At 41.8% G+C, this 27337-nt stretch overlaps 1 protein-coding gene across 2 annotated transcripts in view; it reads left to right on the plus strand.

Moving 5' to 3' along the window:
* The window catches only part of TTC3 (tetratricopeptide repeat domain 3), a 75951-nt gene that overhangs the window by 30559 nt on the left and 18055 nt on the right, over window positions 1-27337 (plus strand). For both annotated transcript variants that reach the window (XM_075197238.1, XM_075197237.1), the window contains exons 14-31: window positions 460-544; window positions 10257-10311; window positions 10428-10485; window positions 11021-11081; window positions 12451-12588; window positions 13818-13898; window positions 15431-15549; window positions 17282-17408; window positions 17907-18029; window positions 19098-19199; window positions 19317-19409; window positions 20118-20182; window positions 20727-20851; window positions 20931-21257; window positions 21775-22044; window positions 23213-23259; window positions 23528-23584; window positions 24508-24581. In XM_075197238.1, coding sequence (XP_075053339.1) covers window positions 460-544; window positions 10257-10311; window positions 10428-10485; window positions 11021-11081; window positions 12451-12588; window positions 13818-13898; window positions 15431-15549; window positions 17282-17408; window positions 17907-18029; window positions 19098-19199; window positions 19317-19409; window positions 20118-20182; window positions 20727-20851; window positions 20931-21257; window positions 21775-22044; window positions 23213-23259; window positions 23528-23584; window positions 24508-24581 — 2007 coding nt within the window. The remainder of the gene's footprint in view (window positions 1-459; window positions 545-10256; window positions 10312-10427; window positions 10486-11020; window positions 11082-12450; window positions 12589-13817; window positions 13899-15430; window positions 15550-17281; window positions 17409-17906; window positions 18030-19097; window positions 19200-19316; window positions 19410-20117; window positions 20183-20726; window positions 20852-20930; window positions 21258-21774; window positions 22045-23212; window positions 23260-23527; window positions 23585-24507; window positions 24582-27337) is intronic.

Consider the following 27337-nt stretch of genomic DNA (forward strand, 5'->3'; position numbering starts at 1 on the left):
GCAGCATGCAAGTTCATGCACTATTTGGTCTGTATGCACAACGTCTTTTGCATTTGCTCTCGTCTCAGTGCTGCGTGGTTTGCTCCTATCTCTAAATTGTCTCCTATGTGCGTCTATGGCTTTACATGCTGACCAAGTTGTCCGCTTATGTTAAGGAAATTAACTTTATTTTTTATTATTGACCTTTACAAGTAAGAGAATTTTCCGTCTTGTTGGTTTTCGTTTCGTTATTTAGTATCACACATTGTTTCCAGTGTCTTATTGCGCTTGTTTATAGTTCTCAATTAAAAAAAACAACAAAACATTTGCTGACTCCCACTTCTGTATTTGTTATTTCAGGGTTGTTCTCTCACCAATGTATTATGTCTGTGTGGTCCGTGTGACTCTTGTATTGTCTATGCTTTGGAAGGAGGCCATGTTCTCCGCCTTTTGTCTTACATGTCGTTTTTCTCCTTTAAGGATTGCTGCACAGTTTGAGTCTGCTGTAGACAGTAAAGATGGCAAATGTTCACCAAACACTGCAACAGAGGATGTTCCTGTGACGGTACGCGTGTTTCTTCTTGATTTTATTATTGTTAAGCTTGTTATAGTTTTTCTCCAGCTCTGTCCATAAAATGAGACACACTCGTATATAAGAAGTTGGATGTATGATCTTTGTTTCCTATAGAGGTGTGTTTGACACTGCAATCTTCCTGCATCGGTGGGACAAGATCCCCCCAATCTGTGTTTCTGGGAGGACCCTGCTCCTTTTGATATCTAACTCTCAGGCTGTGTCCTCCCGCTTTGCCTCCATTCCCCTCTTCTGACCATAAAACTGCTCCTTTCCCCATAACATAATCAAATGAATGAACAGGTCACTGCCCTCCCACAAAATCAGCTCCCTCATCTCCTGAAATAATCTTTGATGCTGTGAATATTCCAATACTTAGGGGTATATTTACTAAGCTGCGGGTTTGAAAAAGTGGGGATGTTGCCTATAGCAACCAATCAGATTCTAGCTTTCATTTATTTAGTACTTTCTACAAAATGACAGCTAGAATCTGATTGGTTGCTATAGGCAACATCCCCACTTTTTCAAACCCGCAGCTTAGTAAATCTAGCCCTTAGTGTCATTTAAGATTGTTGGTCTCCCCCCCCCCCCTTTTTTTTTTTTTTCTTTTCTCCTCATTGCCTTAAAACTAGATTCTCCAGCCTTTTGCAATCTAAAACACAGCATTCTAGAATGTTTTGTTATACCTGTGGCCACAGAACACTCCAATGGGGTTAACCCCAGTGATGACGTCACCAGAGCTTCCGGCAAATGTATGAGTGAGACTGTGCCACAGTGAAAGAGGAACTGATTTTAATAACCTTGGTTAACCATGCATTTGTGTGACTTTCTATTTGTGGCATTGTGCTTATACTGTTGTTTTAATTGATGTTTTCAGTGTAGGTTGTATAAGTTATCTTTAAGTTAGCAATAAATGAATGAGCAAGTTTCCAATAATAGTTTCTTTTATGATACTAATAATGAAATATAATGAACTGAACGGAGCAGGTACGTTCAGTATCTATCAAGCCAATCTGAACAGGTATATTTAGTGTTCACATTTTTATAGGATAAAATAGTCACTTTTGCCAAAAACATTAATTATCGTTTGCCAAACCAAACCTCTTGGCCCATATCAAGGCAGACACCACATCATCAATCCTCATTAAAATGACATGTCCTTGAAAGGACTCTGGGATGGGTTTTTCTTGACCTTTTTTCTAAGCCACGTGGTCCTTGGCCTTGTCCTGCCATTGTGGCATAATAGAATTTTACTAAAAACATGTTTCCTGTTGTTTTTCTCTATTGTGTAATATGTAGAGTAAAGGTCAGTACTTTTCTTCTTAAAAGTACAGGTAGTAATCTTAGATTAGTTCTATTTATTAGCTTATATGTATTTTTGTTAATTATTACAAGGTCCTGTGCCATAAATAGGGTTTTTACATATGATATATGTGCTTTTTATTTTGTGGAAATAAATGTCCATTATTGCATCCAGTTCTCTAGGTAAATATGTCTCATCCCAAATTTTGTTTATACCTTCCAAGAGTTAATGGATATATGAGAACAATTAAACAATTCTCCAATCATTTATATGGGAATATCCAGCTTCAGTCTTTACCCAGTCAGTTATGCCATTCAGCTAGGTCTCTGCACTTGCAGATCGCCCAGACCTCTGCTGAAACCTTGGCTCAGTTCACGGTGTCGTCTGTTCTGCCTCGGAAACCACCGAACAGCCCTAAGATGTTATACCGATGTCTCCGCTATATGTCCATGTTGGGATGCTGATTAGCAGAGCGAGTGATGTTGGCTCCCAGGGGGGGGGGGGGGGGGTGACCGAACTTGAGTACTTTTAATGGGAAGAAGGATGGAGGGGTGGCAGCGGTTTCTTGGTAAAGCTGTTTTAATGATTTATTATTGAAGTACTTTGGATGGTGCGATAGGATTGGTTTACTCTGCCACCACATTTTATGGGGTTTCACTGCTTATCAGCAAGTAGTTGTTGCTGACTATACTACTACTAGCTCCGCTTGGCTAAACTACTCACCCACTGACTAATAATGCAAACTACACATTAACGTGCAGTGTTCTCCACAAAAAAAATTGCCGGTTGGGTGGCATTAAGAAGTAGCCAGGTGGGGTCAGTGTAATTCTTTGTAATAATATTGTAAAATGTTGGAGGTTATTGCCCACACCTGCCAGGACTGGTCAGACTGGTGGTCAATGGTCTAATACACACTGCTGGCTGTAGTGCTCACATAGTGCTTACATACTGCCTGTTAAAACAGGAGAAACAATGGTTTATTATATTATAACAGGACTCTGTTGGGTTCCAAGAGCTGGACTGCCAAGTGGAGCACCCGGAAAATAGGTGCTGGGGGCAACACTGAACGTGGTGTCCTTAGTTGTAGGGGGGTATGGCTGCCAACATCAAGTTTTTCAAGAACTACAGGCGTTTTTTTGTTTTTTGGTCTAAGTCTATCCATCATTGTAAGGAGACTTCCTGACAGTACCTAAATGTTTCAATCTGTCAGACCCACCCAGAGCTGGCAGATGTAGTAGCCGTGCCATTTAGATATTGGGTCCAGTAGAGGTAGAGACCACTTACTCCAGTTTAGTTTAGGACCTCATTCGACTAACTTCACGATTAGCTACATACATGGATTTTGGTCCTTCGAGGAAGCAAAGTTTCCCATTAGTGAGAGGAGCTCAGAGTGGTGACAAACGCTTTAACAGTAACTGTCTTTCCAAAAATGTAGGGCAGTCTGAATCATCAGGGGGACACTAGGAGCTTACTAGCAATGAATTCTTCCAGGATAATGATATGGGCACTACAGTATGTCCTACCAATTTCTGCAGTATACATCTTTAGGGTGAAGTATTGAGAGGCAGATTCCCTGAGCAGGAGTGCCATTCATCTTGTGGAATGGTCTCTCCATCTAGAGGTCTTCCTTCAGATGGTGGAAAATTGGGGTTAGCCATAATTTTTAATATATTAACCTGCACCTATTTGCCTAAACCATAAGATGGATCGGTATTGCCCGAGGGAGGACAAGGCGTTCCTGGTAGACGCCATGACTGGTACAGCGATATTATCGGTTCTACCTTCTTCCATCAATTGCCATGCTCCCCTGGATGCTAGAAAAGAAAAATAAAACCCCAAAGAGATAAAGTGATCCTAGTAGCTCTGGATTCGCTGAAAAGATCCTGGTATGCCAATGGTCTAAAAATGGCGGCAGGAGCAGCATGGAGGCTTCCACTAAGGAGCAATGTACTAAGTTGCGGTACATTTCTGCACAAAGACTTAGCTTGTCTGGCTTTAATGGTGGAGCTGTTAAAGCCATGATACTTAAAGCTAAAGCTCTTTCTGAAGAGGTCATCAAGACCATGTTTAGCCAGGAAACTGGTCTCCGCAAAGAACTGCCATAGGCTGTGGAAATTGTATGTTTCCTGGTGTGAATGGAAAAGGTTGTTGCATTTTTGTCTTCCAAGACGACCTAGACAATGGTTTTAGACTTAGTACCCTTAAGGTCTAGGCCTCTGCCCTTTCATTGTGCTTTCAGATGAAATTGGCTCGTATTCCAGATGTCTAGACATTCCTACAAGGAGTCCTTCATTCATCTACCATATGTTCCTCCGATAGTGCCTTGGGATGTTAATTTGGTCCTGACATCCTTACAGCTGCCATCATCATCCTCATTTATATAGTGCCACCAATTCCGCAGTGTTGTACTTAGAATATATATCACTCACATCGGTCCCACCGCTTGAGCCTTTGGACACTGTTGACCTTAAATTCCACATGTGGAAGACAGTGGTCCTTTAGGCCGTTTCCTTGGTGAAGAGAATTTCTGAGTTGAGGGCACTGTCGTTTTTTCTAATATTCCATGATGACAAGGCTTTAATATGCACCAAACCATATTTCAGGTGGTGTCAAGATTTCCCCATAACCAGTCCAATGTCCGTGAGTCTCTTTATTTCCTGGAAGTGGCCAGATCTCTATCAATAGAACTTTGATGATATATAATCTTCTAGTGTTCTATGATGTGCGGAAGAGAGGCTGGCTAGCAAAAAATCAGACCATTGCTAAGTGGATTGAAGTGGTTATTTATCCGGTTCAGAACTCGGAAAATCTGCTCCCTGAAAATGTCTCTGGTCACTCTACCCAATCAGTGAGTGCTTAATATTGGTAGGTGATTTTCTAAGATCCTTGTGATGTACTGTAGATGGTAGTTCAACCTGTCTTGCGTTAGTTTTTTACGACGTTACTTATGTTCTAAACATTCCATGATGGAACGCGTAGCTGTCAGTGGAGGCAAGAAAATAAGTATGTATAAGGATCACCAATAACAAACTTGTTTTCTACATTATAATCCTGTACTTGCTTCTTGGATTTGATACAAATAATGATTCTGATAAAGGTAAAACTGTTTTTAAATGAACTAAAACAATGTGCCTTATCCCAAAGTTAAAGCTTACCAGCTGTAGAAAACATTTTCCTTTTTATCTGTGATGATTCAACAGATGAACCAATAGGTCAGCTGCCAATCCTCTGTTGGCAAACGGTTGTTAGGAGTTAGCTGGCCGCTTTTATAGTACCTGTGGCTGTGGAAGTGTGAGCGATTTATGATGCAATTGTATTGCTGGTTTTGTTTTATATACTAAATGAGAGCTGAACAGAAACTAAATATTGGCATTAGGTCAAATATTTTTGTGAAATGTTGGCTCTAGTGTGTAAAACTGTTGCCAGGTCTGTTATGGTTACAGACGTATTGAATTTCATAAGCAAATTTGTGTATCGGAGCGCGTTCGGAGTGATGATTTGCAGTAAAAAAAAAAGGTTTGTAAATCCCTCTCTGAGTTCCAAGAAGTAGGAGCCATGCTGAAGAAGGGTTGTATGCTGGTGCTTGTCGTACTCTCAGACCTGTTCTTATTCCTTGTATTTCTTCTGAGGAGGGAGTTGGCTGGCAGTGTAGACATTGATGGCAGAATGGTATGTATTCGTCTTGCATTCGGTTTTAAGTACTTCTCATTTGTCTTTTTGTGACGTTTTTCACTTTTGAACGTAAAATTAATTTCTTGGAAGCATGCAAGGAAACGCAGACAGTGCGGATTAAGTGTCCAGCCCTTGGAGACAAGGAACAAAAAAGTACCCTCCGAAGAATCTCATGATACATGAGAGCCCAGCAACACACAAGTGTGTTCTTTGAGATGACTCCTCTGTCTCCGTTTATATCCTTCAAATATTTTTAGTTTACAAGGTGTAGATGCTCAGAACATATTTAGGAACATTGCCTATTACTGGTTTCCTGCCATCAAACATTGAAGTACAGAGCATGTTGTACCACATCCAATTTGTGCAAGGCGGCTTCCTCCACAATCCTGGGTTACGGGCACATCCGTTGTCCCCTTAATGTGGAAACCTAATGATACTTTAAGTGAAAAGGAAGATATCATCTGTAGGACGGCCTTGTTTTATTGTAAAAATAGACTGCAACTGATTGTAAGGAACGGGAAGCTTCGATACCCTACGCGCTTGAATGACTGCAACATTTTAAATGTGAGGAACTCTTAATGGACAAGGAGCGGATCAGAATGCAAAACCAGGTTCGGGTTCCTCAGAGGAATTGGATCTCTGAAGGAAGGCAGATCTGACCCTTATGCCCCGAAGACATGTCTACATCCTCCGCATCAGGGTCAACTGGCATTGGAGACACACACACACACACACACACACACACACACACACACACACACACACACACACAGACACACACAGCTTTAAGAAACTCATGGAGAGCCCCTTTCTTCCAATTTTTCCTATAAGAATAAAAACCTTTTTAGGTAAATCTGATTCGGAACCACAAGTGTCCACCATGACTGGTAACTCCACAAGGCACATTACAAATCCCAAACGAGGAGGGGTTGTAATATGGATAATCCATTCACACAGTGGAAGTTGAATTAAACCTGGTTATAAAGTAGTAGTAGGACGCATAAGAGTTAACAAAGCTACAGCGCATATATTGACAAATTAAATTGTTGTTCTGCTTCTTGTACAGTGTTGCTCAAGGTATATGAGGAAACATGTCTAAAATATGTTATATAGCGTAACTTTAATGCCAGAATTAACTAGGCGCTCATTGTCTATATGTACCTCACTGATATGGAACCAGTTAATCAATAATAAATAATAAATTGGTAATACAGTTTTAAGTAAAAAAACCTGAGTGCAAAAAATGGCAAATAGATACAATTTAATACATAACAATTATTACAAATTAGGTTAAAATCAGCCTGTATATCACTATATACAATCAATGAAAAATACAATGGTAAATCAACATGTTTAAATACCAATCATTAATAACCATATGCGTGGTGAACAGTAAAACCATAAAGATGGTACATTTAGAATTGATGGCCTCCAGCCAATTGTACATGTAGTGGATTAGTATTTGATCCGAATAAAATAGCAGATATAGGAGACTGGTGTAGAGTTACAGCCGTCCTAATTATGGTGCAGATGTATATGGTGTTGCCATGACACCGACTGATAGGAGATACAATTATTCTCCCATTTAAAAAAAATATAAAAATTAAAAATTAAAAAGTATATGCATAAAAATAAAAATAAAAGTAGTGATGCTCGAGTTTAGGTACTTGCTGTTAGGTACTTGCTGTTTAGGTACTTGCTGTTATGATCCCTCACAGCGGCCGCGCGGCAAGGTGGTGTAATCGCTCTTAGTTCCTGCGAGTTAGAGCTGTGCAGGGCATAGTTCTGTAGGAAATCCCTCGTGGTGCCTGTCAGATTGACGTTACGTGAAGTGGGCGTGTCCCAACGCGTTTCGTCCTAGCTGGACTTTTTCACGTAACGTCAATCTGACAGGCACCACGAGGGATTTCCTACAGAACTATGCCCTGCACAGCTCTAACTCGCAGGAACTAAGAGCGATTACACCACCTTGCCGCGCGGCCGCTGTGAGGGATCATAACAGCAAGTACCTAAACAGCAAGTACCTAACAGCAAGTACCTAAACTCGAGCATCACTACTTTTATTTTTATTTTTATGCATATACTTTTTAATTTTTAATTTTTATATTTTTTTTAAATGGGAGAATAATTGTATCTCCTATCAGTCGGTGTCATGGCAACACCATATACATCTGCACCATAATTAGGACGGCTGTAACTCTACACCAGTCTCCTATATCTGCTATTTTATTCGGATCAAATACTAATCCACTACATGTACAATTGGCTGGAGGCCATCAATTCTAAATGTACCATCTTTATGGTTTTACTTTCACCACGCATATGGTTATTAATGATTGGTATTTAAACATGTTGATTTACCATTGTATTTTTCATTGATTGTATATAGTGATATACAGGCTGATTTTAACCTAATTTGTAATAATTGTTATGTATTAAATTGTATCTATTTGCCATTTTTTGCACTCAGGTTTTTTTACTTAAAACTGTATTACCAATTTATTATTGATTAACTGGTTCCATATCAGTGAGGTACATATAGACAATGAGCGCCTAGTTAATTCTGGCATTAAATTTTGTTTATTGAGGGAGGGATACCCTCAACTGGAGCAGCTCTTGCAGTACATTTCTAGAGAGCGCGATCCTTCCAAACTAGATATAGCGTAACTTGTCTAAAATGAAATGTGCCCTCCATTGTTCATTGTTCATGAAGGTAAACGGGGAAGTTGTGGTACTGTAAGTCTACACCAGATAGGATGTGGCAAGGTCTACTTGGATTTATGCCTGTACCTGGGGGGATGTGGGGTGATGTTGAGTGGTCCTGTCATGTGGAGGGATATTATTGGTTAAAGTCTTATATGATGTTCTATCTACGTATTAGTTGGTGGTTTTATGGCATAAAATGCTTCCAAAATTAATATGTAATCACCATTGTTCTGATTGAATCGAATGGTCTGCATTGCGCATACAAGAATAAACGGAGAATATACTGAATCGACTTCGTCTTTGAATTATTCCTGAAAACTTCCATAACAGTTTGTACACCCTGATCAATGTAACAGTCGCAGGTTCTACACCAGTCATACCTTAGGATCCAGGAACCTTGATCCATACCTGTCTTGCTTCTGGTTCAGACGTGAATCTCCTAGAGTCCTATCTGGAACGAACTTGTCAGCGTCTGGAAAGCTGCATGGTGGAGAGACCTCTGCTCTGATTCCAAGGTCCGGCACTTATAAAAGTCTCCCTAAATGGATGACCCTGAGAGTGTCCACCGTCAATATCGCTATTTCACACGAGACAGAATCTGAGTGACCTTGGCTATCACTTGGAAACTGTTTCCTCTTCTGTGATTAAGATATCGGACTGGTGTTGAATTGTCCGTCTGCTTCCTTACACCCATAGAGTGTTATTTCTTAAGGGCAATAAATGAAAGCTGCAAGACCTGTATCGGAAGTGTGGTCTCCAAAGACTAACGTCCCTGAAGCTGAAGGGAGTATTAGAACTCTCCCCACACTGAGCAGTGGCATTGACGTGCCAGTATGGAATTGTGAAGCATTGGCCTTGAGAGAGTTGCCCTGGCTTTATCCATTGCTGGAAGGACAGGGCAGCCTCCAACTGGTCTGCTTATTGGTAATATGTACCAGTGCTTGATAAGTTCCCTTTGTTGGTCCTGAAATTAAGTGAATGGAACAGGTATTGTGAACACCCATCGTCCCACCCTCATGCAGTAGAGCACAGGGTTATGGGAAACAGCCAGGAGAGGTATAAACAACCTTATCCAGTGGCAGAAAACTTCCTGTTGGGTCGTTTTGATGGTAAGATCCGGGATCAGGGGAGATCTGTCCTATGTGATTGCCCATCTGTAATACACCAGATGAGACATTCTGTAGGAGGTCATCAGATTGTATCCTGAAGCTGCAAAGGGTCCCCATTGATGCCTGGTCTTTTGTAAACCCCAGCCCTAGGGCCTGAGTCTCCGGCAGCATGGATTCCATCCGAAAATGTTCCATAGGCAGGAAGGTGTTCATAGCTTCAAGGTTGTTTATGGTATAGTAACTCTTACTCACTAAAATAGTTTTGACATGACCATTAAGGAGGGCTAGATCCTGCTTTGGATCAGTGGATATGTTAAACACTGCTTAGTGCTTTTGTTTGGTAGAAAGTGTAATCAAAATAATTATTTGCTTTTGATTTGGGAATATTTTTTTTTTTAAATTGTATGAAGATCTGTGCTTTTGTTTTTTATTTCTCTTGTTTTTGCTATGGGTTCAATTAATATTACTATCCCAGAAATGCTCAAGGGCTGATACCCAATGTGTCTAAATTAATTCTCAAAGATAAATAATGCAATTGTAGTGATAACCTAGAAATTGCCCAGAGTGGGGGCTTTCAGGGCTGTGTGTTGGGTGTTTCCTGTAAGTACACTGTGCAGTTATCATGAAAATCTCTGTCTGTATTTAGGCACTCATTACCTGGATACCTTGGGTTGTGTCCCCACCCCACATACCTACGGGTTAAGATAAATATCAAGTTAAAGTTCTTCAATAAAACAGTGACTTTTTCGGAAAATAAATGTACTTCTCTTTTTATGCTCTCAAGAGATGTAGTTCTTTTATACTTTGTTGTGGCTCTTGTTGGCTAAATAGAGTTGTGTTTTAGGCATAGGAAGTAATATTTGTTTTTTTTGCTTTCAGAAGCATTTCACTATTGAACATTTTTCTTTCAATGCAGGAATGCTCTAGTGGGTCTGGCCTAGAAAATATAGAATGTCCAGGAAATATTAGTGGTAAGTGAAATGCCCCTATTGCGCGTTACTTCCCATTATACAGATTGTATGTGCTTTTAGTGAAACAGGAATTTTATTGAGGAAAGTAACATATATATCCTTGCCTTTTATTGTAGGACAACAGCCGAAGAAGGGAAAATTAAAGGGAAAAGGGAATGAATCTGAAAAATTAAGGTGAGACGCTTATTGGGTGTCTAATGATTACCCGGAGCCATGGATGTTTAAAGGTGGCCATCTCCATTTAAGGAAGAACTCCACCCAAAACTTAATCTAGTATTAGGTGGAGTTCTGCATTAAAGCCTATTTTAAGACTTCTCTTTACCCAGGCCACTGAGTTCCCTAAAACCTCTGATAACCCTGAGCTGCTTTTTCGTATTCAGGTCCCCCTTGCCCCTAGCCTCTGTTTTTGGCAGTCACATGCATTCAGATGGTTAAATGTCTCCTCCCCCACAAATGTCATTGCTGACACTTAAAATGTACCTATAGTCTGGTCTCCTTGTGTAGTATTTGGCTCTAAATTTCCCCCTCCCCCTTTTTGTCGGTTTGCTTGTTTTACACCCTTATGTATTAAGTTTTATATATAATAAAGAAAATGTTGTGTGTCTGTTATATGGCATGTTTTTATGCTTATTTGATAACTTTTAATGGATTTTGAATTTCAGCAAAAAAAACCAAAAGCTTTTTCTTTTCGTCCCTAACCTACATTCAGGGGTTCACATGTGAACATCGATTCTAAGGAAACTGAAAAGACTTTAGCGCCTCCACCACAGGTAAGCGGTCGTAGCTATAACTGTTCCCATGGTGAGAATGTGAAACGGAACATACGCAGCAAACATTCCTCCTTCTACTTGGCAACTTCTCAATACATGTTTTTTATTGCATAGAAATGAACACTGTAGAGAAAACAATAATTATTGTAATTTGTTTTTCTTCTTTTTTTGCACAGTACATATGTGCTTCCATGTCTGAGAAATCTGTGTTCCGAACGTATGGTTTTTTTCATGGAAACTGTGACGTTGTACGACGCTTATTATTGCAATATGTGAAACGGCACCTTCCACTTTGGCTTACATATACCAATATACAGAACAGAGTAACTATTGCCACCACTGTGTGTAGAGATGCTCACTGACCCCAGTTGAAGTGGTTTTGGTTTTGGATCTGGATAAGCTTCGTGTTTTAGTTTTGGCAAAACCACCCTCGCGTGGTTTTGGTTTGGGATTTTTTAGAAAAAAAACCTAAAATATGCTAAAATCACATAATTTTGCTCTTTTTTTTGTTCCTACATTATTATTAACCTCAATAACACTAATTCCAAGTCATTTGTAGTCAATTTTGACCACCTCACAGGTCACTATATTATTTTCATACACTTTCGGACAAATGCTGCAGCGACTTGGTTGCTAAGCGACAGAGCAATGGCACAAACACACGGCAGTTCCTAGCACATCTAGGACACATTGGCACACAGCAGTGGCAGAAAAGTAAAATGGGGGTCCGCCATCCCTCCCACCTCCCGTGATGTTGGAGTTTAAAAAGGAATCCGACTACGTCACGATGACGTTTTGCCTCGTTTTCGACCGCGAGGGCGCACGACAGTACCGAGACGGCTCGCGAGCCGATTTGGATCCCCTAAGTTCGGGTGTGTTCGGTTTCCGAGGAATCGAGCCTGAGCATCACTACCTGTGTGGTGTTGAACATTTTGAGAAATCAATTGTTCTGGTTTCAAAAAATATATTTACCTTTTTATGATCTATTTTATGAAGTCTAAAACTTTTAAAGATCTTTTAGTCTGATAAGTCTATTCACCCTTAAGAGATTTCTGCATGAAGACCCTAATATAGCTTTGTACATACATTTGTGGTTAGTCCCCATCTGTTGGCAGTGTACGCAGTTCATTTGTGACTCCCCCTCTCCACCTTTTTACTCTTTCTCCTCTTCCTGAGAGCGCTTATCTTTAGCAATGTCTGCTCAAAGCAGATAAGCAGATCCATATATCCATTACACAAGTCTTTGTTACTTCCTTAGTATTCGAAACTGCTGCAGCGTTGTCACATTTCATGCCGTAAAACACACGTGGGTTTGTAGTAGTAAAATAATATTGCATGTAGTGGTCACTTGCCTGACTGTCTGTCCTAGGTTGATGCCGTCACCCTAGAAGATATGGTGAAATCTCTTGTGCGTGAAGGACACGAAGCTTTGAAAGAAAAACGCTGTCGTAATGCACAATCCATCTTTTCTCAAATTCTGGACATCCTGCAACATAACGACCTGCGGGTAAATTTTTTTTTGTTTAGTTGTCCCAATGTTCACCATGCATACGAGGTTATCACTGAAACTTTAAAAGTAGAAATGCTCTGCACTAGAGACAAAGGGGCACATTTTTATCAATGTTTGCATAAAGTGAAAAATAGTTTTCAATCCTTATCGCATTGAACTATTTCTTAAATTTATGAAGAACCCAACACAGAAACAGCAGTTCCGATAAACTGCTGTTTCTGTGATAAAAAAAAAACATACTTGCCCCCCTCTTCGGAATGCGCTGTCTCCGGATCTCCTCCTTGTCCTCTTCGTTTTCCTTCATACTGCAATTGCACAAACATCTCCGCTCTGTCTCTGCAACTATAGTTGCGAGAGAGAGCGGTGAATGACAGGGAGGGATCATGTGATCCCTCCACACATGCGCTCTCCAGCTCTGCTCTTCGGAGCAGAGATGACGGCACTGAAATTTTTCAACTATGATAATGTACGGCAGTTTGAGCTGGCGTACATTAACATGACAAGTTTCCGAAAAAAACCCCTATTTTTTGGAACTTGTTAGATTGCAGAGGGAGCAGTCGCCGTACTATTGAATGGTGACTGCTCCCGAAAACGAAACAGAATTCAAGCCAGCAGATATCCACGATATGTAGTGCGATGCACCTTTCATAAATATGCGGAAAACTTCAACTTGCGTTGGAGTTACGGAAAGAGAGTGAAATTGTGCTAGCACCAATAGAATAAGTTACTGAAGTAAACTGCAAAACAAAAGCTGGTGCTCTCTGGAATTGTAAATATATTAATTGCCTTAAGGACGTAGGGATGTTCTCCCGCACTGGTTTATGTGGGATGGAACATGATTGTAGTTTACACTTCTAGAACATGATTTCACAGGCAGAAATACTCTCTGGGGCAAGGAGAAGGGGAAAGAAGACGAGCAGCAATGTCAGAATTTTAAAAGTTCATATTTTTTTTTGTAAAATTTGCTGTTAGTGGTTTTGAGAAGCACTTGATAAAGCCAAGCAAATATTCTACTGTGTACACTAGGTGGTCAGTAGTTTATTTTATGTGAGCGGTGAAACTTTTAGTCTTTCTCAGATAGGGTCAGTTCTTTCCTACTCCTTAAACCCATGTAGTCGTGGAGATACTAGTACTGTTTACATGATTCTGCTTGTAATCCAGGCTGTCGTATTATACTATGCTTGTACACTCGTCGGGACTTCAATTGTTTTTCTTTTCACTTACAGGGTTTGCGTCTAATGAAGATAGATTATATTGTGCTCATGTATGGGCATGCGAGCGCGCTGCTTGGCATAGGACAATGCGCGGTAAGTGGCTCAAACGACTTTGGCTCACTTAATGTTTGTATATTACTCAACAAGTTAACCCGTGCATGATACTCATGCATTCTAGTCAAATCAAGATACTTAAGGTCTTAAAAAGTTCTTGTCATGCATTTGGACCTAGCCCAGGCCTCCTCAGGGGAAGAGCGTTACTTCCCGACGCAAGCGCCCTTTTTAATGTGTGTTCATGAGGTAAAATTACCTCACGAAAATGAGTTTGACCCCTCAACTCGTAAATTTAGCCTTTACTACCCCTCCCACGGGGGGAAGGGGGGATGATGAAAGTTAACTGACTTGACTATTCTAATTTTTTTGTCAAATAATGTCTGTATACCAAATTTCAGGTCAATTGGATGAGCCCTTTCTGAGAAAATAGTTTTTTCCACACACAAACACACTAACGCACGCCTCTACACATGTGTGTTCATGAGGTAAAATTACCTCACGAAAATGATTTTGAGCCCTACCAAATTTCAGCCCTTTTTGATTTTTTTTTCCCACACACACTAAGAATTTAGTAGGTCAGTGTATAACTCTGCCCAGCAGGTGGCGCTGCAACTTGGTTTTTTTTTCCACACACACAGACAGACAGACGCCACTAAGCATTTATATATTAGATAATGCACAGATCGGTGTTCCAAAGCACACAGACGGTGATAGCAGCAGTAGGGCAGGAACAGACTGTGGGTTTGGTTTACCCCTAGGAGACGGAACACTAGGAGAAACAACGGAATCTTCTTCCTTGAAATGAGGAAGATAATTAAGGAAGCTTCTTTTTCACTGCATTCCTCCCCCTCAACTCTGAAGAATGAAGAAGGAAAGGGAATTTTATTTGTGCTGAACATTAAATTCCTTTTACAGAGGTGGAGTCCAACTTACCAAAGAATGTGTCTTTTTTTTTTTTTTTTTTTTTTTTGTGCTAATGGTGAAGTGAGGAAGGTGTGAGAGAGTTATAAGAAGGATTTAGTTGTTGTTTTAGCTTTCAGGTGTCGTTTCTTGGATTTCTTGTGGTGCTTGATGGCTGTACTGCTCCCACACCCCACTGCTCTCTACACTTATCCTCTCGACCTGTCTGAAACAGGCAGAGCGATATCATTACCTCTCCCCCATAATATTTTGTTTCATGCTTTCATGCTAACTGTTTTTTATATTGTGTGGCTGTTTATGAATTCATGACCAGTTTGATTTTCACATCTTTCAAAAACTCCTCCCCCTTTTTAAAATCCGTATACAGCAGTGATGGCTAACCTGTGACACTCCCGGTGTTGTGAACCTACAAACCCCAGCATGCTTTGCCAGTAGATAGCTAACTGATAGCTGGGAAAGCATGCTGGGGCTTGTAGTTTTACGACACCTAGAGTGTCACAGGTTAGCCATCACTGGTGTACAGAGTGACGTTTTGAAGTAACGTAGCCGCTATTAAAACCTAAACTCGCTGTCCCATCACTTGCAGACTGGCCGTGTCTGTTTTCTTTTTTTGCTTTTATGTTAATTTCTTTTCCTTAATCATTTTGTAGGAATTGAGTAAAGCTGAGGAACAGTTCAAGGAAATTGTTCGACATTCTGTTTTCTCAAAGGAAAAGTTTAACTGCCTGGCTTTTTATGGACTTGGCAATGTTTACCGGCGGCAAAATAGGTAAGTTTGAGAATATTATGTTGTTTTTTTTGTTTTTTTTTTAAATGCAATGCTGTTAGGAAAGACAAAATAACCTTCTGATACAAGCCATGATCTCTTATAGCACTGAGTCATGGTATGTATTCACATCTATGCGTTCTTCTTGGAGTGACAGTATGTGCAGAGAGCTGGGGTGTCTACAGTATACACACACGCCACTCGGACCCCCACTTGCCGCAAAATGCCCTCACATGACACTCAGACCCCCCTTCCCCTCACTTAGTCAAAAATCTACATTTGCCGCAAATACTTCTTAACTCAAACGGACCATGTCACTCAGTCTAGAACCCACAGAGGCAGGAGGGAGATCATGTGGTGCACTCTGTACCCCCCCCCCCCCCCCCTTCAGATTGCATACGCAGCATGACCGCCTTGCATTCTACATGGGAGGTCACGTGATGTGGAGGCGGGCTGGTTACGTGATGTGGAGGCGGGCTGGTTACGTGATGTGGAGGCGGGCTGGTTACGTGATGTGGAGGCGGGCTGGTTACGTGATGTGGAGGCGGGCTGGTTACGTGATGTGGAGGCGGGCTGGTTACGTGATGAGGAGGGCTGGTTACGTGATGTGGAGGCGGGCTGGTTACGTGATGTGGAGGCGGGCTGGTTACGTGATGTGGAGGCGGGCTGGTTACGTGATGTGGAGGCGGGCTGGTTACGTGATGTGGAGGCGGGCTGGTTACGTGATGTGGAGGCGGGCTGGTCACGTGACGTGGTCATATTCTTTGCTTGATGACATGTATGGCATTTATCATGTTCATATTTGCACAAAAAGAAAAAAAAAAGATATAATTGTGGGGGCACTGGGAATTCAATTTTGAGCGATGTGCCGGCTGTGTACATTACTACTTATCACAGCAAGGGATCTCCGCTCCTTTTCCTGCACGTCTCTATAAGGGGCGAGGGAATTGAGCGGAGATACATCACCGCAGAGTGCCTTCATGGACCATCCCAGAGGTACCCAGCGGCACATCTCTCCGAATTGAATCCCCCCATAATGGTCCATACTATTTATTCATTAAGTTTTAGTGAAATAAAGTTCCCGAGAATATCTCGGCTCCTTCTACCAGCTTGGAAAGCTCCTCCTGGGTGACAGCAGCATGCAGCCTCGGCTGAGCTGCAGTGTCAGGCAGCCACCTGGTCCTCGGTCCATACCTTTACAAGATTCTACTGGTTCAATGTTTTGGATTCCAAAGAAGATAACTTTGGAACACAGGTTTTGTGCCAGTTCTCTGAATCCGTCTCTGTAGGACACTGTGCTCCAATCCTTACTCTCTATTCTTTCCTTTGTGGGTACCATTACCTGCTTTGTCAATGGTTTTACTTTAGTACTGACCTAAAAAGTTTAAAAACCGCTCTCCTATGGTGGGTTTGTAAGTTTGTTTTTTTTTAAACCGTTTAATTCATGGCTCTCCCTTAACATCTGTCACATACTGGACATAATGGGGCATATTCAATTGTTGGCGTTATAGCCAAAAATCTTGCGGTGTGCGCACTATTACCGTTATTACGGTAATAGTGCGCATAAATACCGTTATTACGGTAGTTTTCTTGCTGGATTTCAGCTCGCGGCTCAGGGAGCCATTCAAACAATTGACTATGCCCCAATATGTTAGTTGAGCAACAATGAACCATTATTGTTTAGCATATCCCATTCTTGGGTTTTTAGAATGTAATACAGTTCTTCTTTTCGCAGGTTTTCTGATGCATTAAGTCAATATGTTAAGACAAAGGTCATGGTGAAATACCAGATGGTTCCAGGAATCCTAACTTGGCCAACCACATCTCTTGTCCTTGAGGAGACCGTACCGGAAAAATTACAGGTAAGTGGTGTTTTTAGTAGATTATACTTCTAAGTTTAGAAACATGCCATATATATGTAGGCAAGGGTAAAAGGTATACCCAGACTCCACATGGAATTTAGGTACATCCCATACCCACAATACCTGAGAGAAGTTGGGACTACCGTAAGGAGAGGTGTTGAACCATTTTAGGCTTTAAACAGCTGTGATCCTAAGCAACCATAGGTTGGTCAAAGCTATTGAACTCTAGCTTAGGGACTCTACCAAGAAAGACCCATCTGTATCTAAGGCAGCTGATCAAACTTTAGCCAATTGATTTTCAAACCATGATCACACCAGGGGTAATACACCCCTGTTACTTCCTGATCACACCTCAGCTTAAATCAATGTCGGGTAATCGCCTTCACATAGAATCCTTACTCCTAGAGATTAAATGTAGCTTTGAATAATGAGCACTCTAGTCAAAGAGAACATCCCCTTTGTCTGCCAAAATTACGCTAAAGTTGTCTGTTTCATTAGGTACTTTTAGATAATTGCATAGAAGAATGCAAGTTTCATCCTAAACCTAATGCTGTTTGCCGGTATGAGCAGTGTTCCAGCTTGCCTAAAACGCAGATATATTTTTCGGACCCTGATTTCAAGGTAAGTTATAATTGAATGTTCATGTTGTTCGGCTAATGTAATTTACCCTATCGGTCTACAGCAAATAATACTAACTTCTTAATTTAGGATAGAATTAACTTCCAGAGAGGCTCATTGATAGAAGGAACAGACTTTCCGTTAAGTTAAAGAAACTTTACAAGGGGTAGTTCCCTGTTAATAGCAGAGATTCTCTTGTGCTTGGTGTTAGATCCCAGTGTTCTCCCCAGAAAATGTTACCAGCCGGGTGGCATTAAGCAGCAGCCGGGTGGGGCAGTTGTAATACTTTGCAATAATAATAAAAATTTTGGAGGTTATTGCCCACACCTGCCAGGACTGGCCAGAATGGTGGTCAGTGGTCTAACACACACTGCTGGCTGTAATGCTTGTTATAATAGGAGAAACAATAGTTTATTATAATAGGACTCTGTTGGGCTCCAAGAAGCGGGTGGCAAGTAAAAACACCCGGGAAATAGGTGCTGGGGAGAACACTGGATCCAGTGCCAGGGTTATACCTGGCAGTCTGCTTCAGTGTGGATTCAATAAACCATGTATTTCTCTTTCCTACCATTGGGGGACACTGGAAGACATTGGGTACAGTAGGCGGACCAGGAGTTTAGGCACTTATCAACTTGTTTGTTCCTCACACTCCTCCCCTACTATCCCCCCGCTCCTCCTCTTCTCCTCTTCCTATTGTTCTGTAATCCTCGTTCTGTCCTTTTGGGACTTTGTTAGGAAACATTCTGAGGTTCCACAGACAGGCTATGCTTTATAGAAGCATAGGAGCTGGAGCTTTTGCTGGTAGATTTAAAATTCCCAAGCTCCCATTACCACCTTCTATAACCCAGTGTTCCAGTGTCCCTCATTGGATTTGGATAAAAGGATTTAATGGAAGTACAAAAATCCATTTGTATTTTTTTCATGCTTTTCCTCCCAGTGTAAAACTGCGTAGAGGTTTTATGAGTATTTTCATGGTTCTGAGTTACAAATGTCTCTTTATTTGTCTCTAAAGATATGAGATGATTCAGTAAAACTGTTCTGTAAACAAGCAAACGTGTCTCCTACGTACAGGGCTTTATCCGTATGATGTGTTGCCAGTACTGTAGAGTTGAATTTCATGTTTGCTGCTGGAAAAGACTGAAGGCCGCAAAGTATTCTGATAAAAATGACAAGGTAAGAAAGATGTCTGTGGTCGTAGTAACTCAAGGTCAAACATTGTGACAATCCTTCACTTGTCTGAGTAAAGTTTTGAGACTGGTTGTTCATCTTCCTTTTATTTTATGTAAACAGGATTTCCTAAAATATACTTGTCTCACCCCTGACTGCAAAGGATTCATTTCTCATATTGTTATATATGATTCTTCGGCTCAAGTGAAATGTGAGGTAAGTTCATAGCTGCATGGTATATCATCACCATCATCATTTATTTATATAGCGCCACTAATTCCGCAGCGCTGTACAGAGAACTCACTCACATCAGTCCCTGCTCCATTGGAGCTTACAGTCTAAATTCCCTAACATACACACACACAGACACAGACAGACAGAGAGAGGCACACACAGACTAGGGTCAATTTGTTAGCAGCCAATTAACCTACCAGTATGTTTTTTGGCGTGTGGGAGGAAACCGGAGCACATACAAACTCCTCACAGATAAGGCCATGGTTGGGAATTGAACTCATGACCCCAGTGCTGTGAGGCAGAAGTGCTAACCACTACGCCACCGTGCTGCCCCATATCTGCAGCTTATAATGGGCGTGATAGTGAAGATAATAATGATGGACAAAAATTTGCTGTTTTTTGTTTTTCTTTTAATTCTCTTTCTAATCAAGCATAGGCTATGTAAATGATGCATTGCGGGCAACTTAACTATACAATGTACCGCTCCTATCGTTTTGTAGTGGTCTTGTTTGACCATCTTACACCAGTCTTGAGCTTGGACGTTGTGCATTTTTTTTAATTTTTGTTTTGTAATGCTTTTGCCAGCAGGGGAACTGTGTTACACTTTAGCCCAGGTATGACTTTGTATATTCAGATGGCATCATTTATTCTGAATGTTTCTCTTTTTTTTTTTTTTCTTTCTATGTCAAGTTTGAAGATAAAACTTTAAAGAAAAAAGAGCTCCAGAAACCTGCAGTTAAGCATAGAGCCACCAAGTAAGTCTGATGTGTATGACTGTGTGTATTCATGTATTCTGAAAGCAGAATACAACCTACTGTAGGAGAAGAATACAACTTATTGTTGGAGACTGCTCCAGGAGACTTACTGTAGAAGTATACAATATACTGTAGTGTATATAGGGACTCTGTGGGGCATATTCAATTAGCTTTCCGGTTCGCGGTAGCGCATGTTACCGCGAAACCTGCACAGTATGGCCGGTAATACGGTACCGCAATAACACAGATTTTCGTTCAAAACCCTATGGGGTGCGAACGAAAATCCACGTTATTGCGGTAGCATGTATTGACTAAGCGGCTCGTTTCCGTAGCGATCCCACGTACCGGAAAGCTAATTGAATATGCCCCTGTGTGTCCCCAACTTTCCTGTAACCCAGGTAGCTTCTACTATGACAATTTACATTGTGGGATTTATCCCTTAAAGTATACATTTTATAAACGCATTCACTACTCGCCCGTCAGAAATCACTGGTGATTTCATCTTGCGCTTTACTAATTTTGTGTTTTTTTTGTCACATGTAAGCAATAAAAAAATAAAACTGAAGCCTGAGAATAAAGCTGAGCGTAAGAAGGCCGTAGAGGAAGTGGCTGTAGATATATTTGCAAATAAGGAGAAGCCTCAGGAGACTATCGTTTCTGAACCAGTGGGTGAGTGGAAACCTGGGATGGGGACTGATCTGATTGGACAGCAGTACGCGGACTCATTTGCCTCTCTTCCTCCTTGCAGTGAATAATGGCTACCACGTGACGTGGGATCCTCTCTTGTTACAAGTATCAAAGAAGCAGGAAGTGATAAGAAGTGGATGTCCCATGTGCTTTCCAACTTTTTGGGAATCTGCAGCTGCCTGGAGGATTATAAGTCGGGAAGAACTAGACGACATAGACAGGAGCGCCAGTTCACAGCCCGCCCTAAATAAAATTAAGATTCTTTTAAACCATCTGTACAAATTAAACGATAGAGTGAAAACTAGAATATTTCTCTATTTGCTGCACTTGCACAAGGACTATATATCCATTGATCTACTCGAGTGGGTCACTATAGTAGACAATAAAGGTAAAGTATTATGTGGCGTCCTGACCTCTCTAAGCTACGGGACATTTATTACATTCACTCTCTCTGTGTTGTGTCCTTACGGCTTAAGTATTTTATTTGGAATTTTCATTTACTAATCCTTTGACTTGGCAGGGGTGCACACACCCCTCCCCTCTTCAGGTTATATCAGTCTGCCCCTGTTTATGAACTTCCATGCTCATCTAGCTCAATACACCCATTGTATCTTGCCCAAACTTAAAAATAAATACACCTTTCTAGTACTTGGTAGTATCTCTCCCCGGCCTCTCCCCCTTTGCACCCAGAACAGCCTGAATTATTAGTGGCATGGACTCAACATAGCATTGGGATAATTCTTTACATATTCTGGTCCATGTTGATATGACAGCATCACACAGTTGCTGCAGATTTGTCAGCTGCGTGTTCATGCTTCTAATCGCCCCATCCCAAATAGGTCTTCTGTTTTCACTTAGAAGGCTAGTAGTATTACATTAATGCGCTTATGTGTTTTTATCTTTAGGATTGGAGGCGGCACGAGAGTTCCGTGAGCGATATGAGGAATCCTTAAGAGGCATTAAGTTTGAGGACATAAATAATTTGTGGAATGAAACCTATGGGAAGAACATAAACTATGTGATGTCAAACTATGCTTCAGACAATCTGTTTGACACTCTAGCTAGTATGGATGTAAAAGATTTCCGCTGTTTCATATGGTTCCTTGAAGAGAACAAACAGATCGCTTCTGTAGTCGGACTAGAAAAAAAATTATATAAATATTTTCAAGAGATGGGTGAGCGATTAGAAGTACTTGTGCTGCTGTTTGTGTTCTTTTTTTTTTTTTCTTTTTTGTGTGGTTGTAGATTTTATGACGTAAATTTTGGTATTAGCCAAGTATTTGTATGGTATTTAAAGTGGACCTGGCAGACATCCTGTAGACTGAACAAGTATTCAGGAGAAGACGCCCTGTCCACTGCTTTGGTTTTATTTGCTCTGCCATGCCAACATTTTGGCAGCATTTATAAAATGAATTATTCTGAGAAGTTTCTGTGAGAATTATTATTATTATCCTTTATTTGTTAGGCGCCACAAGATTTCCACAGCGCCGTACACTGTACAAACAGTACACTATACAGGGTGAAACAGTACAAAACAATAAACAAAAATACCAGTACTTCAGAAACTCCAGGCAGGTTAAAGCAATAAACACAGAGCAGAAGAACAGGTAGGGAGACAGGAGGGAAGAGGGCCCTGCTCATGTGAGCTTACATCCTAAGGGAGGGAAAACAGAACAGGCATAAGGGGAGCCAGATGAGGCAAGGGGAAGAGAGCGAGTGGAGGAGATGAAGGGGTTATGCAGATGATTGGTAGGCTTTAAGGAAGAGGTGGGTTTTCAGTACACGTTTGAAGGAGCACAGAGTAGGAGAGAGACGGATGGAACGAGGGAGGTCATTCCAGTGCAGGGGGCTGCACGGGAAAAGTCTTGGATTCTGCAGTGGGAAGAGGTGATAAGAGTGGAGGAGAGGCGGCGATCATTGGCCGAGCACAGGGAGCGGGCAGGAGTGTGAATGGAGAGGAGGTTAGAGATATAGGGGGCAGTAGAGTGGGAGAGAGCCTTGTAAGTGGTGGTGAGGAGTTTGAAAAGGATTCTGTAGGGGAAGGGGAGCCAGTGTAAGTTAAGGCAGAGGCGGAGCGGCGTGAGAGGAAGATGAGTCTTGCGGCTGCGTTGAGTACAGAGCGGAGATGGGAGTGGGGGAGTCCGGTGAGGAGGAGGTTGCAGTAATCCAGGCGGGAGATGATGAGTGCGTAAGAATGAGTTATGTTTATATGGATTGCTGATCATTTATAGTAAAAGTAAAAATACGTTGTGATGCAAAGAAAGCATAATTAACATGAAATGGTCCCTAAATGTATTTTGCACTGTTCCTTCTAATGACGGCATGTTAACATTTCTCTTGCAGATGTACCATGTGGTCAAGTGCCCAAGCAATCCTTAGAACATTTCACTGTAAGTAGATATACAACATTGTGCTACCTGTATGTCCTTCTAATTGCTCAACGTTTCTTAAGACGACTGAGCCACCTGTGCCCGGAATATACTTGGATTGTTCGTCCCGGACGTCCATGAGACTTACTGACCCAGAACTACAAGACTCTAATGATGAGTCATCCCACACAGACCTTGCTTATACTTATGTTATGCAGTGCCCTATGTATCATATTATTTATTACATTGATCATTTATACATCACCCCTCCTCTCTCTCTTGTGTGTAGAATAAATGTATGAAGATTAAAACTAAACACAGAAAAAAGAAGCGGAATCAACCAAAGGTGAGAAACGTTCCTAAATATTGACATTTTCTTTGCCGTGCCCTTTGTTTTCTCTCTGTGAGCTTTCCCGATGGCCATGGGACACAGCGGTAAAATGGACTATGCTACAAAACCCCTCTTCTTCCTCCCTACTTCACGTCTCCATCAGCAAGGAATCCTCTCTATCTCTGACAGTATTCTCAATTTGTGGGAATAGTAGATCTTGTACAGTTGTGAAAGTTAAGGAGGAATTGTACCAGCAGCAAAGCCTTATTTGCTTTCTATCGGATTCACAAGTTTTCTAAGTATTTTCCCGGGCTTAAATAGGGTTCTATTGTAGACAGTGTGTGTTTTTGTCGTTTTTGTTTTTTTTGAGTACTTTTCCCTGTTTGCATTATTACCTAATATTTGTGATCACACTCGAGGGGATTATATTCTCACTGGGTACATCATTTGTACATTTGCGATTTGAGCTCGCCATGAAACTTCTAGGACGGCTTCCTCTATGGCCAGACGTCTCTTTCGAGACTGTTGTCTTGGAATCTCAATTTTCCCTGTGGTCTGTTTTGACGTTGGCATGTTTGTCCTAGAATTTTCTTTGCGCTTAAGTTGTTATATATGCAGAACCATTGGTGACCGGTCTTCCATTCTTTTCGCTTCTTCACTTTGTTTCCAGCCTATGCATTCTTTCTTGTGCAAAACCCCCATTGTAGTTGGTTCACTAATATTCCCAATAAGGAGTCCTATTTGCAGAGGATTGCATTTTATGGCCGAAGCATGCAGTAAACTTTGGTTGATGTGTTTAAATTGTTGCCTCTGAATTTAAGTCTTTTACTTTTTGAGATAAAAAAAAAAATATCATTGCTAATTAATAGCAAGATGCATTGGAGCACAAAGTAAAGCCAGCTTGATTTTCTTAACTGACTTATCTACTTGGTTTTCAGACTACTTACAAACTGTCTGGGGCTGTCAGCACCAGATCGAAGGACGATGATATTTTTATTGAAGAAAATACCCTGTAAGTGTTTTTGTTTAATTCTATGGATGTGAGCGGAAGTGGTAACACAGGGTCATTAGGGAAAGTGAGACGTGCGACGTACGCTTGGTTCAGTGGTTATACTTCTTTGTGAAGGGGATGCGTGTGTGGGTGACAGTTGCTAACAAATTGTAGCCTTGTTACGGAAGTACATTTGTGGGAATTCAGTTGTGGGTTTGTTCCCGGACTTGAAAGTGACCAGTTAAATGGGGACATTTTATGAAAGTAGAGACAAAAATGGGATTTTTATACTTACGTAAAATCCGTTTCTCTTAATCCGTTGGGGGACACCGGGACCTTGGGGTATAGGGTAGAGCAGGCGAATGCTGGCACTTTAACTTTTAGTTAACTAAAACTCTGGCTCCACCCCCTCTATACCCCTACCTCCTGCTAGAGGCCAGTCTATGTTTAACCAAGCCCGCAGAAAGAGAGAACCAAAGAAAAGAGAATAAACTTAACACATAACATTCTCTTAACAATCAAACAACATGTCAAACAGAAGGAAAAACCAGAGCGTTAAGGGTGGGCACCCGGTGTCCCCCAACGGATTAAGAGAAACGGATTTTACGTAAGTATAAAAATCCCATTTTCTCTGACATCCTTGGGGGGACACCGGGACCTTGGGGACATCCCAAAGCTGTATCACGGTTGGGAACGCTCAGAAGAAACGGCCCGAAGCACCTTTCTCCCGAAACTTTCATCCCTAGAGACAAACACATTAAATCTGTAAAACTTTGTGAAAGTGTGTACAGAAGACCACGTGGCCGCTTTACACAACTGTTCACTGGATGCACCATGGCGTGCCGCCCAGGAAGCACTTACAGATCTTGTAGAATGCGCCCGCAGATTATCTGGGACAGGCTCCCCAGCCCCTGTTGTAAGCCTGGCGGATAACAGCCGTAATCCACCTAGCAATGGTCACCTTAGAAGCCGGCCAGCCTCTTTTGTGAGCATCGTAAAGAATTAAAAGATCCTCAGTTTTACGAAACCTCTGCGATCTTTTGACATATATTCTCAAGGCACGAACCACATCAAGATAACGAATAGAGTCATCTTGATCAGAAGACGAGGAATCAGTTAGAGCCGGGATGACAATATCCTGATTCAGATGAAACTTAGAAACAACCTTTGGAAGGAAAGATGGCTTAGTTCGAAGAACTGCCCTATCCTCATGAAACGCTAGCAGAGGAGGCTTACAAGACAAAGCCGCAAGCTCTGAAACTCTGCGTGCCGTTGAAATGGCTAAAAGAAAAACCGTTTTCAAAGTAAGAAATTTGAAATCTACTGAATTCAAAGGCTCAAATGGAGGATGCTGTAAAGCCCTCAACACCAAATTCAAATCCCATGGTGAAACCGGAGGAATATAAGGAGGCTGAACATGAAGAACACCCTGAATGAAAGTCTGCACATCAGGTATGACAGCAAGTTTTCTCTGAAAGAAAATTGAAAGAGCTGACACCTGACCCTTAAGAGAACTAAGACGCAAACCTGCATCCAAGCCGTCCTGTAGGAACCTCCGTAACCTGGCCAGATGAAAAGAAGATGTAGGATACCCCTTCTTTTTGCACCAACCAATATATGTCCTCCAAACCCGATGATATATTTTGGCTGAAGCCGGCTTTCGAGCACGAAGCATGGTCTGAACCACCCGTCTCGAAAAACCCTTAGCTCTTAAGATCGTGGCTTCAACAGCCACGCCGTTAAAGCCAAACGATGCAAACCCTGATGACAAAAGGGACCCTGAGTTAGAAGATCTGGGCGAATTGGCAACCGCCACGACCAACCTCCTGCCATGAAGAGCACGTCGGTGTACCAAGCTCTGCGCGGCCAATCCGGCGCTACCAGAAGCACTGGAACACCCTCTCTCGTCACCTTTTGCAGTACTCGAGGAAGCATGGCTATCGGAGGAAAAAGGTACACTAAGCGGTACTTCCAAGGAACCGACATAGCGTCTACCGCGACTGCCCCGGGATCTCTTGCACGGGAACAGTAGTGGAGAACTTTGTGATTCAACCGAGATGCCATCATGTCGACATCCGGTTGACCCCATTTCATCACCAACTGTTGAAACACCTCCGGATGGAGAGACCATTCCCCTGGGTCTAGAGTCTGCCGACTTAGAAAGTCTGCCTCCCAATTTTCTATTCCGGGAATGAACACGGCCATGATTGCCGAAACGTGAGCTTCTGCCCACAGAAATATCCTGTGAGTCTCCCTCGTGGCCAGAGGACTCCTGGTGCCTCCCTGATGATTTAGATATGCCACTGTTGTGACATTGTCTGATTGGATCTTTACTGGCTTTCCCTGCAACAAATGTTGTGCACCTTTTAGAGCGTGAAACATTGCGCGCAGTTCCAAGACATCTATTGGAAGCTTGGACTCCTTCTGAGTCCAAAGCCCCTGAAACTGAGCCTGAAGACATACAGCCCCCCAACCCCGAAGGCTGGCGTCTGTTGTAATTAGAATCCAATCCCAAATGGAGAACAAGCGACCCCTGGAGAGATTCTGCCTGTGTAACCACCAGATCAGCGACTGGCGCGTCTATGGAGATAGGCGAAACACCTGACTCGCCAGATTTCGATGAGATTTGTTCCATTGCGACAGAAGGTCCAACTAAAACTGCCGTGCATGAAACTGAGCAAACTGGATCGCCTCGAATGACGATACCATCTTGCCCAGAAGCCTCATCGCAAAATGAATGGAGGGTCTCCTTGCCATCAACAGGGATTTCACCATCC

This window comes from Mixophyes fleayi, chromosome 2, assembly GCF_038048845.1.
Source record: "Mixophyes fleayi isolate aMixFle1 chromosome 2, aMixFle1.hap1, whole genome shotgun sequence".
NCBI classification, from domain to species: Eukaryota; Metazoa; Chordata; class Amphibia; order Anura; family Limnodynastidae; genus Mixophyes; species Mixophyes fleayi.